Source organism: Anomaloglossus baeobatrachus, chromosome 8, assembly GCF_048569485.1.
Source record: "Anomaloglossus baeobatrachus isolate aAnoBae1 chromosome 8, aAnoBae1.hap1, whole genome shotgun sequence".
Lineage (NCBI taxonomy): Eukaryota > Metazoa > Chordata > Amphibia > Anura > Aromobatidae > Anomaloglossus > Anomaloglossus baeobatrachus.
In genome coordinates, this window is record NC_134360.1 from 81,019,381 (window position 1) to 81,034,983 (window position 15,603).

Here is a 15,603-nt window from a genome sequence, read left to right on the forward strand (position 1 = left end):
AATGAAAAAAAATCACTATAATAAGTTAGAGGGAGTCATTTTGGACTGTGTATGCCTTTAATCCAGCAGTGTCCATCTTTTTAACGTTCATAAAAGCATGGTCAACCATTTTGTTTAACTTCTGAAAAAGACAATGCTGAACAGAAGCCAGATGGAGTCCAGAGTTACTCTGCTGCCTCATTATAGTGAAGGGATCTCTCGAGGATGTCATCTGATTCACGCCATTTGGTGACTTCACTGTAGACTGTGAGCCCTCGTGGGCAGGGTCCTCTCTCCTCCTATACCAGTCTGTTTTGTACTGTTAATGATTGTTGTACGTATACCCTCTTTCACTGTAAAGCGCCATGGAATAAATGGCGCTATAAATAATAATAATAATTTAGATTGAAACCCTGATGTAAGTGCGTAGCATAGAGCACAGGATAATTGTGATCCAAAATTATATGTAAAATGTTCCAAATAAAAACTGAGGTCCTGTTGTGTATAAATATGTGACTCTTCAGATTTTGTGTTATATTGAGCTTGATGAAGAGACCTGAGTAGTCTGGAAAGCTTGCTATTATTACCATCTTTTCAGTTAGCCATTAAAAGGTATCAACCACTGAGGACTTCAGTTCTTTTAAACAATTTTTTATCTCTACTGGCTAACACGGTACAAAGATATATTTTACCTGTATCTAAGTGCCTCATAGTAATTTAGTGATACAATTACTGCCCCACAAAAAATAATTAAATAGTACAAATCTATAAACATCTCTACATCTTCTTAGTAATTCTCCTAAAAAAATAGTCATACAATTATTAAACAACACATACTACATAGTGTTACTGAACAACACCAACCATACCAAGACCAATAATACTACTATACTTTAAAAATAATGAGGCAACACCATGACCATATACACTACTCACAAAAAGTTAGGGATATTTGGCCTTCGGGTAAAATTTATGTAAAACGTTCACGCTACAGTGATATGTTACCATGAAAATAGGACATTTAAGTAGGAGCAGCAATGGTGACTTCCTCATCTCAAATAATTTATTGAAACAACAGTGGTAGGTATTCCACAAAAAAATGTCAATGTCTCAGTAACTTGTTATGTGGCCTTGAGCATCAGTTATAGCTTGACAACGACTTCCCATACATGAAGTTATTGTCTGCTGAGGTATGGCATCCCACTCTTCTTGAAAAGTGGCCCTCAGGTCATTGAGGTTCTGAGATACAGAGTTACGAGCCTCTACACGGTGGCTCAGCTGATCTCATAGGTTTTCTATAGGTTTTGGGTCTGGAGAAAGTGCCGACCACTCCATTTGAGGTACCCCACTTTCCAGCAGTCGTTCCCTAATGATGTGACCTCGATGAGCTGGAGCATTGTCATCCATAAAGATGAAATTAAACATGTGGTGTTCATGCAGAGGCACAATGACTGGATTGATGATGATTTTCAAGTAGCAGGGGCTTTTCACTATATCATTTGCAAAGTGTAGGGCAGTTCTGTATTGAGGTCTCACTTGCCCACACTGTAACATCACGACCTGCAAAGGCTCGTCTGGTGACAACAGTGACTGATGCATGGCGCTCTTCTTGACGTCTCCAACATGTTGGTGGCCATCATTTCTGCTCAGCGTGAATCGAGTTTCATCAGTGAACAGCTCTAAGGCCCACTGGCCCCTCATTTAGTAAGATGATGATGCCTGTGCCTGGTTGTGTGGTCAGGTACCCTTCAAGCACGCAGACCACACTAATGTAAATGGTTTTGAATGGTCTGACATGACATTTGGGTGCCTCCCACCTCCCATAAATATGCCTGGAATTGTGTGGCATTCATCATCTGGATCCAAAAGGCATTGTTCACAATGAAGCGGTCATCAGTGTGGGATGTGGCCAAAGACGTCCACTTCTCTGCCTTTCTGTGGCTCTTCCAGTCTCTCTGTATCTCTGTTGCAACCTGCTGATGACACTAGGTGACACTCTAAGCTTAGTGGCTATGTCTGTCTGAGAACATCCTGCTTAAAGCCGTGCATTGGCGAGGTACTCTTGATTGATTTTTAGCTGTTGTCTTGGTCTCATGATGTCAAAATGTGAGCAGCATGATGAGGTGGACTGTTTAAATACCAATTCTAATTGAAAACTGAAATTTATTAGGTGATTCATGGATCAAACACCTGTTGGGAATTTTACCATTAACCCCTTCACGACCATGGACGGATATATCCGTCATGGAGCGTGTCCCGTTAAGCCCCGCCCCCTGCCGCGGGCAGGCGGCGGTCGGCACACATATCAGTTGTTTTCAACAGCTGACATGTGTGCCTGCTAGCCACGGGTGGAATCGCTTCCACCCGCGGCCATTAACCCCTTAAATCTTGCTGCCAAAGTCTGCAGCAAGATCTAAATGCGCGCGGCCATGTTTTTTACTTACTGCCGCCCCCACCGGAAGTCACATGCGTGATCACGTGACTATTGGTGGTTGCCATCGTAGCACAGGGTCATGTGATGACGCCTGCAGCTATGATGTTTCACTTTCGTTTTCCCTCGGCACGGAACAGAGGGAAAAAGAAAGTGACTGTATCTGCTGTTTACAGCTGTATAGCTGTGATCAGCAGATAGATAATAGTGATCGGATTGCTGATCGCTATAGCCCCCTAGGGGGACTAGTAAAATAAAAAAAATAAATAAAAAAAAGTTTTAAAAAATAAAAAAAATAAAAAAACTTAAAAGTTCAAATCACCCCCCTTTCCCCCCATTGAAAATTAAAGGGTTAAAAAAATAAATAAATATACACATATTTGGTATCGCCGCGTTCAGAAATGCCCGATCTATCAAAATATAAAATCAATTAATCTGATTGGTAAATGGCGTAGTGGCAAAAAAATTCCAAACGCCAAAATTACGTTTTTTGGTCGCCGCAAGTTTTATGCAAAATGCAATAACAGGCGATCAAAATGTAGCATCTGCGCAAAAATGGTACCATTAGAAACGTCAGCTCGAGATGCAAAAAATAAGCCATCACTGAGCCATAGATCCCAAAAAATAAGAACGCTACGTGTTTCGGAAAATGGCGCAAAACGTGCGCCACTTTTATTGGACAAACTTGTGAATTTTTTTTAACCCCTTAGATACAAGTAAACCTATACATGTTTGGTGTCTACAAACTCGCACCGACCTCAGGCATCATACCCACACATCAGTTTTACCATATAGTGAACACCGTGAATAAAACATCCCAAAAACTATTGTGCCATCACACTTTTTTTGCAATTTTTCCGCATTTGGAATTTTTTTGCTGTTTTCCAGTACACCATATGGTAAAACGTATGGTTTTATTTAAACGTACAACTTGTCCCGCAAAAAACAAGCCCTCATATGGCAAGATTGACGGAAAAATAAAAAAGTTACGGCTCTCGGAAGAAGGGGAGCAAAAAACAAAAACGCAAAAACGGAAAGTGCCCCGGGGCTGAAGGGGTTAACCTCCTTGTTAGAGAACAGCAAGTTGTGCAAAAAGTAGGGACACGCTGAACAGTTGAACATGTGCATTCAAGAGTTTAGAGAAGGTGACATTAAGGTCACCAGAAAAGGTTAGAGGGCATTTTAGGATCATCCTGAAATTTCACCAATAGACAAATATCCCTATTTTTTGTGAGTAATATATTATCACCACTTAGAATCTAAATATACACACCACCCTGTTAGTGAGCAAAACACACTGCACCAATAACAGTGGGTTTACACCACAAATCCAAACAAAATCTGCAAAGTGGGAATTTGTCTTAAAGTAGCTTTGTCCTCCTTTGTGTCCTCCCCACACAAAATATAAATATCCACTTCTATCTCCTACATAAAATAGTAACGATTATGATCCTGTTCTCGCTAAGTTTCCTTTTGTTTGCTCTGCTCTGAATTCCTTGCTCTATGATTCTTCTGTTTACTCTGCTCCTTATTGTTCTGCTCTATGATTCCTCTTATCGCTCTACTCTCTACTCCTTACTTAAGTTTGCTCTGTTCTCTGCTCTTGGTCTGTTTACTCTGTTCTCTGCTTTTTGTTACTGTTTGCTCTGCTCTCTCATTCTTCTGCTCGCTCTGCTAATTGCTCCTTCCTCCTATTTGATCTGCTCTTTGTTCTTGGTCTCTGCTCCTTTTTTCTGTTTACTCTGCTCGCTGCTTCTTCCTCTCTACTTTTTCCTGTTTGCGCTGCTCTCTATTTCTTCCTCTCTGCTTTTTCTTCTTGTTTGTTCAACTCTTGAATTCCTCTGTTTGCTCTGGTCCTTCACCTGCTTCCTGAACTGTTTTCTGTTTGCTCATGTTTTATTTTTCCCTCCACTGTGCTGAACAGGCTTCGCTCCCTCTCCTGATTGGCTATTCTCCCGCAGGCATCACTTAAACTATTGGTGCACTGCATTGTTCATCATGGGAGAGGTGGACCCAGATTGGGTGGACCCCAGCACCCTTGTAACCAGTAAGATGTAGTGATTGGGGAATATCCTCTACCACATCATTGCTAAAACTCGTCTGCAGCTCCTGGACAGGTTGGTAACGGGGCCACTGATTTCACACAAGGCAAGTAAATCAGAGCCTGCTTCTGCCTTCTTTAGTCCTACCCACCAGTGGCGTAACTAGAGTGTGATGGGCCCCGGTGCAAAGTTCGGATCTGCCCCCCCCCTCTATGTACACTGACACTTGGGGTATGGGATAATGATGCTGACACTTGGCTCTTTCCCTCAGCACCCAGCTTCCCTATGTTCTGATATCCATCTTGTCATCGGCACCCAGCTTCCCCATGCTCTGCTATATGCACATGAGAGCATGGGAAAGCTGGGTGCTGAGAGATGTATAGCACAGCATGGGAAAGCCGGGTGCTGAGGTAAACAGCCCTTTTCCCTCAGCACAAAACGTTCCCATCCCATGCTTGTATCTTTGTCCCCTGTTGTATAAAGTTCTCCAAATACTATAATACTGCTGGCAGCTCCCCCATGCTCCCTGTATACTGCTGGCAGCTCCCCCATGCTCTCTGTATACTGCTGTCAGCCTTTCCATGCTCCCTGTTTACTGCTGGCAGCTTCCCCGATGCTCCCTGTATACTGCTGGCAGCCTCCCCCATGCTCCCTATATACTGCTGGCAACCTCCCCCATGCTCCCTGTATACTGCTGGCAGCCTCCTCCATGCTCCCTATATACTGCTGGCAGCCTCCCCCATGCTCCCTATATACTGCTGGCAGCCTCCCCCATGCTCCCTATATACTGCTGGCAGCTTCCCCCATGCTCCCTATATACTGCTGGCAGCCTCCCCCATGCTCCCTATATACTGCTGGCAGCTTCCCCCATGCTCCCTATATACTGCTGGCAGCTTCCCCCATGCTCCCTATATACTGCTGGCAGCCTCCCCCATGCTTCCTATATACTGCTGGCAGCCTCCCCCATGCTCCCTATATACTGCTGGCAGCCTCCCCCATGCTCCCTATATACTGCTGGCAGCCTCCCCCATGCTCCCTATATACTGCTGGCAGCCTCCCCCATGCTCCCTATATACTGCTGGCAGCCTCCCCCATGCTCCCTATATACTGCTGGCAGCCTCCCCCATGCTCCCTATATACTGCTGGCAGCCTCCCCCATGCTTCCCCTGCCATGCACTGATTAAAAAAACAAATAAAACAAAACACGTTTTTACCTCTCTCCTTGTTCTCCCACTGCTGTCCTCACGTGTCCTTGTTCCCCGCTGCTCCATCCTCATCTCTCCTCCGCTCCCCTGCAGCTGCGGTCGGCGTCCTCCCGCCCTGGGCTCTGTGCTCTGAACACAGCGGACGCACAGGAGTGACGTCACCGCGCAGGCACAGAGGGAGAATGAAGGAGCGTGGAGATGCACGGGCCACTCCACGCTCCATTGTTGCTCTGCGTGATGACGGGCCCGGTGCTGCCGCCGATGACAACGGGCAGGGGGGCCCGCTGTCAGCGGTGGAGGCACCGGGTCATACAGCGGCCGCGTGGTCTGCGCCAGATCAGCGCAGTTCCTCTCACAGAAAGGAGCTGCTTGCTGATCTGCAGAGCGGGCCCCTAAAAGCTGCCGGGCCCAGTCGCACTCGCGACCTCTGCGACCGCGGTAGTTACGCCCCTGCTACCCACACTGCTCCTCTCGGCAGATGGTACAATGTGGGCATGTCTAAATCACTGTGTTGCTGCCGGCCTACACATATACAACAGTGCCGGTCCCCAGCGGCCTTTATCCACTGTCTGGTGTATGGCCTGGGAGCATAGGTCCCTCTGCCCTCCAGCCTAGCTTGCCCCTGTTGTCACCCATTTATTAGTGATCAAACTTTTGTAGACTGGGTCTCGGTCAATTAAAATTGGATATGATGGAGGACCTTGGTTGTTTATGTCTTGCTTTTGTCATCCTTCCAGTGACTTTAATGTTAAAAAAATATGAAACAGATCAGCATTTATTTATGCTGCAGAGGAAAACCTTTTATGCACAACATTTCATATATATCGCATTGTGTGCATTTTGAGAACATTTTTGTTAAAGTGAAATCAAATTATATTTTTAACCACACATTATATATGAATAAAATATATGTGAATATACAGTGCCTTGCAAAAGTATTCGGCCCCCCTTGAATTTTTCAACCTTTTCCCACATTTCAGACTTCAAACATAAAAATTTTAATGTTATGGTGAAGAATCAACGAGAAGTGGGACACAATTGTGAAGTTTAACGAAATGTATTGCTTATTTTAAACTTTTAAAAAAAAAAAAAATAACTGAAAATTGGGGCGTTAAATATTATTTGGCCCCTTTAAGTTAATACTTTGTAGCACCACCTTTTGCTGCGATTACAGCTGCAAGTCACTTGGGGTATGCAGTTTTGCACATCGAGAGACTATAATTCTTGCCCATTCTTCCTTTGTAAGCAGCTCTAGCTAAGTGAGGTTGGATGGAGAGTGTTTGTGAACAGCAGTTTTCAGCTCTTTCCACAAATACTCGATTGGATTCAGGTCTGGACTGTGACTTGGCCATTCTAACACCTGGATACGTTTCTTTGTGAACCATTCCATTGTAGATTTTGCTTTATGTTTGGGATCATTGTCTTGTTGGAAGACAAATCTCCGTCCCAGTCTCAGGTCTTTTGCAGACTCCAACAGGTTTTCTTCATGAATGGTCCTGTATTTGGCTCCATCCATCTTCCCATCAATTTTAACCGTCCCTGCTGAAGAAAAGCAGGCCCAAACCATGATGCTGTCACCACCATGTTTGACAGTGGGGATGGTGTGTTCACGGTGATGAGCTGTGTTGCTTTTATGCCAAACATATCGTTTGGCATTGTGCCCAAATAGTTTGATTTTGGTTTCATCTGACCAGAGCACTTTCTTCCACATGTTTGGTGTGTCTCCCAGGTGGCTTGTGGCAAACTTTAAACACTTTTTATGGATATCTTTGAGAATGGCTTTCTCATTGCTACTCTTCCATAAAGGCCAGATTTGTGCAGTGTACGACTGATTGTTGTCCTATGGACAGACTCTCCCACCTCAGCTGTAGATCTCTGCAGTTCATCCAGAGCGATCATGGGCCTCTTGGCTGCATCGCTGATCAGTCTTCTCCTTGTTTGAGATGAGAGTTTGGATGTACGGCCGGGTCTTGGTAGATTTGCAGTGGTATAATACTCCTTCCATTTCAATATGATCACTTGCACAGTGCTGCTTGGGATGTTTATAGTTTTGGAAATCTTTTTGTAACCAAATCCAGCTTTAAACTTCTCCACAACAGTATCACGGACCTGCCTGCTGTGTTCATTGGTGTTCATGATGCTATCTGCACTGTAAACAGAACACTGAGACTATCACAGAGCAGGTGCATTTATACGGAGACTTGATTACACACAGGTGGATTATATTTATCATCATCAGTCATTTAGGACAACATTGGATCATTCAGAGATCCTCAATGAACTTCTGGAGTGAGTTTGCTGCACTGAAAGTAAAGGGGATGAATAATATTGCACGCCCCAATTTTCAGTTATTTATTTTTTATAAAAGTTTAAAATAAGCAATACATTTCGTTCAACTTCACAATTGTGTCCCACTTGTTGTTGATTCTTCACCATAACGTTAACATTTTTATCTTTATGTTTGAAGCCTGAATCTTGGGAAAAGATTGAAAAATTCAAGGGGGCCGAATACTTTTGCAAGGCACTGTATGTGTATATATATATATATATATATATATATATATATATATATATATATATATACACAGCTCTGGCAAAAAATTAAGGGACGACTTCAAAATTGTCAGCTTTTCTGATTCTTCTCTTTATAGGTATAGCGTAACATGTAAATTGTTTTTTTTTAATTCTGTAACCTACTCACATGTTTCCAAATTTCCAAGCAATATAATTTTGTATTTGTTTTCTGAAAATGAGAAATGGTCAAAATATCAAAAATCAATTTCTTTCAGACCTCAAATAATGCAAAGAAAACAAGTTCATAATCATTTAGAAACAACAATACTAATGTTTTAACTCAGGAACAGTTCAGAAATCAATATTTTGTGGAATAGCCATGATTTTAATCACAGCTTTCATACGTCTTGGCATGCTTTCCACCAGTCTTTCACGCTGCTTCTGGGTGACCTTACGCCACTCCTGGTACAAAATTTAAGCAGTTATTCTTTGTTTGATGGCTTGTGACTATCCATCTTCCTCTTGATTACATTCCAGAGGTTTTCAATGGGGTTCAGGTCTAGAGATTGGGCTGGCCATGACAGGGTTTTGATGTGGTGGTTCTTCATCCACACATTGATTGACCTAGCTGTGTGGCATTGTGCATTGTCCTGCTGGAAAAAACAGTCCTCAGAGTTGGGGAACATTGCCTGAGCAGAAGGAAGCAACTGTTTTTCCAAGATAACCTTGTATGCAGCTTGATTTACACGTGCTATACGTAGTATCCTGTGCATATAATAGTGTAGCAAAAATCCAAATGAATTACACGATAAGAACTGTAAAGTTTTGTTTAATGACCAGATAATCTTTTAAACCTATAACGATGTGATTTTAACTCACGACTAGTGAATGTTGTCAGACAAGTCTTTATACGGGACAAGAATCGTGAATGATATGGTTGAATAGCGATTGTTACATAGTTACATTGTGCACTGTTATCACAGGCAGATCATCTGGACTGTTCAGGGGCGTCAACTTTCAAATTCCATAAGTATTTATTTTTAATACATGAATTTTTAAAATAATGCATAAACAATTATGTTGATACTATTGTGACGCTAGGTACAGGGAAGTACCAAGCGAGTGGCGAAAGGGAAAGGAAACCCTGTGTCTAGGGAAGGGGATACAGTGACCCCTGAACAAACCTACTGCTGGTCCCTGGGGTCCCTCACTACCCTAGATAGGTTCTGCACTTATGTCCCAAGCCATTTACCTGACCCTAGGTATCCCTAGTGCTGGGCCCTGAATAGGGAACAGGTGGGATGAGCTCTTAGTAAAACCCCACTAATGCTAAAGGAAGACACAAAGGGGGACACATGGGGGAAAGTGCATGAATTACTTATCTACAGATGACTCAGGCAGGAGTTCAGCAAAGCTTCAGCAACGATACTACACATGAGAGCAAGTCGCCTGCTTGCAACCTGAGATAGAATGAATATCACCAGCACAAGTCCAGGAAGAAGTGAGTATTTAAGCCACAAAAGACAAGGTGAAAGGTGAGCTCCTGCTGGGTCCTAAAGGGGGAGAGATGAAAATCCAGCAGGAAAGCTACCTATTACAATGAATACTGACAGCAGGAACAATAGAAAGTCAGGGAGCATTTTGTGCAGCCAAGCGCTGTGACCTTCTATTGCCAGAAACCACATGACTGTCTATCACCTGTGGCAACTGTTTAAGGAAAATTTAATCAAAATATCCAAGCAAAACTTTTTTGATAATCATGAATATGTACTCGTTCCACTGCTCCAGCTGCTACTGAACTATGTATTGCCTTGGAACGCGATTAATCCTATTTAGGACTTTAATCTCCACTCCTCCTTCTGGCTGGTCAAATCAATGAGTGAGTAAACAATCTCCATGAACATTTTTGAAAGTTGAATGAGTATTTTTCACCTCGTTGAGGTAAAAAACTCACCAAATACTCAACGTGTGAACATGGCCTAAGGGCATCTAAAGACGTGTGGCCGCTCACCTACACTATCAGCTTCACTATACCTGAAGATAACATTGTTTTCTTACATAATATGCATAATTCCTCATATTTCTCGTTTCTTACCTGTTTTGATTCTTTTCTTTTTAGTTTCTTGACCAGCATGGAAATGATGCAGCTAAAGCTAAATATGAGGCTCATGTTCCCATCCATTACTACAGACCCACACATACCGACTGCCAGTAAGTACACTTACCATGATATCTCTGCATCTTCTTTTATTTTCTCCACCTTATTTATCTGGTTACAATGAAAATTGTTATATTTTTTATTTTTATTTGTTTTTAAGACGAGTTATATGAGCTCTTCATGGAATAGTACCGCAGTATATTGATGGTCAGACTGTTAAATGGTATTTCCACATTAATTAAATAATAATTGTTTGGTGAAATGTTCACCTGCTCTTTACTTTTATATTCAGAGATACTGTATGTTGCTGTGATTAGTAATATAAGTCTTATATTAGGGCTACATGGCTTCTCTGACATTAAAATTGTAACGTGGCAATGCTAAGGCTATATGCACATGTGGCTTTTTTTTGTTTTTTTTTCCATTCTTTTTTTTTTTTTTGCTTATTTTAATCCTCAAGGCAAAACTGCTGCAGCTCCTTCAAATTTGATGGGTTCCTCTGGTGAACAGCAATGTTCAAGTCTGGTCACAGATTCTCAATTGGATTAAGGTCTTTGCTTTGATTAGGCCACTCCAATACATTTGCACATTTTCCCTTACACCACTCGAGTGTTCCTTTAGCAGTTTGCTTTGGGTCATTGTCTTGTTGGAAGGTGAATCTCCGTCCCAGTCTTAAATTGCTGACAAACTGAAACAGGTTTTGCTCAAGAATATCCCTGTATTTCGCACCATCCATATTCCCCTCGACTTGGACCATTTTCTCTGTCCCTGCTGCCGAATAACATCCCCACATCATGATGCTGCCACCATGGTGTTTTTGGGGTGATGAGCTGTGTTGGTTTGGGACCAGACATAGCGGTTACCTTGTTGGCCAAAAACTTCAATTTTGGTTTCATGTGACCACAGCACCTCCTTCCATACATTTGGGGAGTCTCCCACATGTCTTTTGGAAAAATCAAAAATAACCTTCCAATTTTTGGCTATAAGTAAAGGCTTTTTTCTCTAGCCACTCTTCCATAAAGGCCACCTCTATGGAGTGTATGGCTTATTGTGGATATATGGAAAGATACTCCAGTCTTTGCTTGTGAACTCTGCAGCTCCTTCAGGGTTACCTTTGGTCTCAGTGCTGCCTCTCTAATTAATGCCCTCCTTGCTGGGTGGCAATCTCTTGGCAGGCTTGGTGGGTGGCAATCTCTTGGTAGATTTGTTGTGGTACCATGTTCTTTCCATTTGATGATAATAGATTTGATGGTGCTCCAGGGGAATCATCAGAGATTGGGATATTTTTTTAAGACCCAACCTTGACTTGTACTTCTCAACAGTTTTGTCTTTGTTGTTTGAAGATCTCCTTGGTCTTTATGGTGTTGTTTTGAGATCTCCTTAGTCTTCATGGCGCTGTTTGAAGATCTCCTTGTTCTTCATGGTGTTGTTTGGAGATCTCCTTTGTCTTCATGGTGTTGTTTGGAGATGTCCTCGGTCTTCATGGTGTTGTTTGGAGATCTCCTTGGTCTTCATAGTGCTGTTTGGAGATCTCCTTGGTCTTCATGGTGTTGTTTGGTTAGTGGTGCCTCTTGGTTAATGGTACTGCAGCCTTTGTGGCCTTTCAGAAAAGGTGTAAATATACTGAGAGACCATGTGAGATACTTAAATAGAAAGCATGTGGGCTTCCTTTCACTAAGCATATGGCTTATGAAGGTAATTGCTTGTACCAGGAATTTTGAGGGGCTTTATGGCAAAGACTATTTAGTGATGATGCATCACGCACAAATCAGATTACAGAAATATTTAAACAAAAGTTGTAATGTATCAAAATAGGTAAAAATGCAAGGGGTGAATACTTTTGCAAAGCACTGTGTATATATATTTATCAACTGTACATTACATGAAGAAATATCAATATATCATTGCAAAATATCACACTGTCCTCAAAGGGGTGCGGGCAGCACTTCCAATTCCTTATGTGTATGTATGTATAACACACACACACACACACACACACACACACACAAGGAGGTAGACGTGCTGTGCACACCCCTTTGAGGACAGTGTGATGTTTTGTAACGTAATGTACTGTTTCTAATTGTGTTTGATGGTTGATGTGTATTTAGTTTGGCACAGATAGAGTTAAGGGTTAAGGTACCGTCACACTAAGCTGTACCGAGGAACTTGGAAGAGAAAGGTGAAAGATTACAGAGACGGATAGACTGGAAAGACCAATAGACCAGAACTTGGGCCAGGGAGACCGAGTGAACAAAACGGAAAGAGACCCAGGTGAAACGGGAGACTTGTGTGAAGAAGAAGGGACTGAGAGAGCCTGGTATCAGAAGGATATTGTTAGGGCCAGGTGGATGGGCAGACCCAGGAGGTGGATCCACTGGGCTGAACACCTCACCGAGGGCAAGGTGCCCGGTAGCCGGAGCACTAGCAGGACAGTCCGTTTAGAGGAGTGGAGTAAAGAAGTCCCTGGGACCACGGGGTCTCTGATGGTAGTCCGGGTGACGGAGCTCAGGTTCGGAGGCCGAGATGTCGTCAGGCAGAGTCCGGAACCAATGGAGCGAGAAGACGGGTCACCACAGGGATCGGAGATGGCAGGAGCTGACGGGATGGGAGGTTCGGGGTTCGGGTATCGTCAGGACCGGTTGGCGCGGCAGGATCGGCTCTAGGAGAGAGATAGGTGAGTATATCACAGACACAAGGAGACCTGACTCCTAGCTTAGAAAACACGAAGAACAGGCCCCGCCCACTTGGAAAGGATCCCCCTATATACCCAGTACCTGATCCTTCAATATCCTGTTGGAGGACACTGGCCCTTTAAGAAAGGGTCAATGACCGCGCGCGCGCCCTAATGCGCATGCGCGAGGCCCGGGTGCCAGAAGCCAGGGCAGGGAGCGGTGAACAGGAGGCAGGGGAGCCGGCCTGGAGCAGAGCTGCCGACGGGCGCCGGGAGCGGGGACCGAGCCGCCTGGGGAGCGCAGGTGATGGGGGCTGGAGGCTGTGGAGCGGGGAACGCCTGATAGAGGAGCCGGGGAGCGAGACAGGGAAGCCGGGGAGCGTGGCAGGTGAGCCGGGGAGTGAGGCAGGGGAGCCGGGAAGCAAGGCAGGGGACCCGGGGAGCGTGACAGATATTAGTGAAAGGTACTAGTGCACAATGGTCCTCTATGGGGGATTGAGGGTGTATCTCAACCCGGAGTCTGTGATCCTCTTAGAATGGACTTTGTATGCAACGGTGAGGAGTCGTACCGACACAAACTCTTGAAAGGAGGCCTCACAAGGGGAAACGAGATCCCTCAGAATTGTTGATTGGACCGTAGTGAGATACAAGTGAATGGGAATAGAGGAAGTAAATTAAATGTGTCCATGCATGCTCTTAGCAAGTGAACCATACAAGCAGAACCTGTGCCTTCTATCTGATGTTTATAGTAGTTATCAAGTTCAGTAAAGGTATATTTTTGGACTTTGGTCTCTCTAATTCATTGTGAATCATCTGGTCATGGCCTGCCGTATCCAATGGCAACCAACAGTCTGCGGAGGTGTATTGTCCGGGTAACAACCACCACGGAGAGACACACCTAGCCAGGACCCCCATGTTCAGGCCGCAAAGAATGAGTACCCTGCCCATGGCTGCCGCCCCTGGCCACGTTACAGTTATATATACATACACTTTACTCTGTGTGTGTGTGTGTGTGTGTGTGTGTGTGTGTGTGTGTGTGTGTATATGTGTGAATGTATATAAATTTTGTCTTATTATTTCACTTTCAGTGCTGCTGTTCAACACTTGTGGGATGGTCTAGGAGAGTTGTCAAGTATAAAAAAATAATATAATGAATATTGCAATATAGTTACACACAGTTACCTATTATGCCTTTTTTAACTGCAAGATAAGTAGAGTACTTTTACATATGTATATATAATTAAAGGGGTATTTCCCCTCTCCAAGATACTATCCTAACATATAGTAGGTGTAATAATAATATTAATAATTTTAGCAAAAATCTCCAATTAGAAATGTAGTATAGTTCTCCTGATATAGAAAGTCTCTTACCTCATGTGCAGGGCATTGCAGCTTAGGTATCCTTGGTTACGTCCACTCATATCGTGACAGTTAGTTGGTTAGATGCTTGTGGTTGTAACCATGGATACATAAACTGCAATGCCCTGCACATGAGGTAAGACACATGGCTATATCAGGAGAACTATACTACATTTCTAATTGGAGATATTTGCTAATATTATTATTATTATTATTATTATTATTATTATTATTATACCTACTACATATTGGGATAGGATCTTGGAGATGGGAATACTACTTTCTCTGCTGGTTTTCAAAGCTCTACAGATTGGTGAATGTATCCACAGATAGATAAATAATACTGTTGCCGATGATTAAAGAGACATGGCTTATTCTATCCAATTGCAGCACCACACCTGTCCACAGGTTTCTTCTGGTATTGCAGTTCTGCTCTAAGTGAATGTGACTAACCTAAATCACCACACATAATCTGTGCGCATAACATACGTAGGACAAGTGCCTTCACCACCTTTGGGCTGATGAGTTAGTTTCCACGGCTGTTATTTGGGTAATTAAAGCGCACTTATCAACTCACCTCCAGTAGCGTGACGTGCTAGTGATGTCTATCCCAGGCAATCCAATTGGCTACAGCGATTACGTGACATAACAATGTCACGCGAACACTGGGAGAGCGAGCACCAACATTGCTGGAATGATCTGATGCTGAAGGTGATTCAAAGCTTTTCTTATTGAACTTGGGGGCTTTGGCATTTAAGATGAGGTTGTCCAAGCAGTGGATAATCCCTTCTGGCCTACTTTTATGTGGATGATATGAATATCCCACCCCTCTTCAGACCAGGACATGCCCGAATTTGCTTGGAGAATTATGTACAGTTTTAATAAATTTTGTACTGTTGGCAACTATATATGTAGATGGTATGATTTACACTGCACTGTATGTGTCATGATGACGTGGGGATAGCTGGGAATCGGACCATGTAAACTGTCCCTCAAACTAGGGGACTCTGTGCTGTCCTTAATCTCAGGGATTTTCCTAATGGTGGAGATGCCTGAGTCCCCTTCCTGGCCCTGCTTCTGACCAGTCCTGATCTGATTCCCCCACCCCCAGGGAGGGATGAGACAGGAGTGTGTAGAAACCCACATATAAAGACAGACAAGGGTAAACCAAAACTCTGTCACACAGTATGCACACACAAAGGTAAAAACAATAAGAGATTCAGGGGGAAAAACAAGAGCAGGAA

The 15,603-nt window shown here is 43.4% G+C and overlaps 1 protein-coding gene across 1 annotated transcript in view; it reads left to right on the forward strand.

Moving 5' to 3' along the window:
- Nucleotides 1-15,603, forward strand: part of LOC142249880 (arf-GAP with dual PH domain-containing protein 1-like) — a 78,415-nt gene that overhangs the window by 17,916 nt on the left and 44,896 nt on the right. Inside the window, exon 3 of the mRNA XM_075321842.1 lies at nt 10,291-10,382. Coding sequence (XP_075177957.1) covers nt 10,291-10,382 — 92 coding nt within the window. The remainder of the gene's footprint in view (nt 1-10,290; nt 10,383-15,603) is intronic.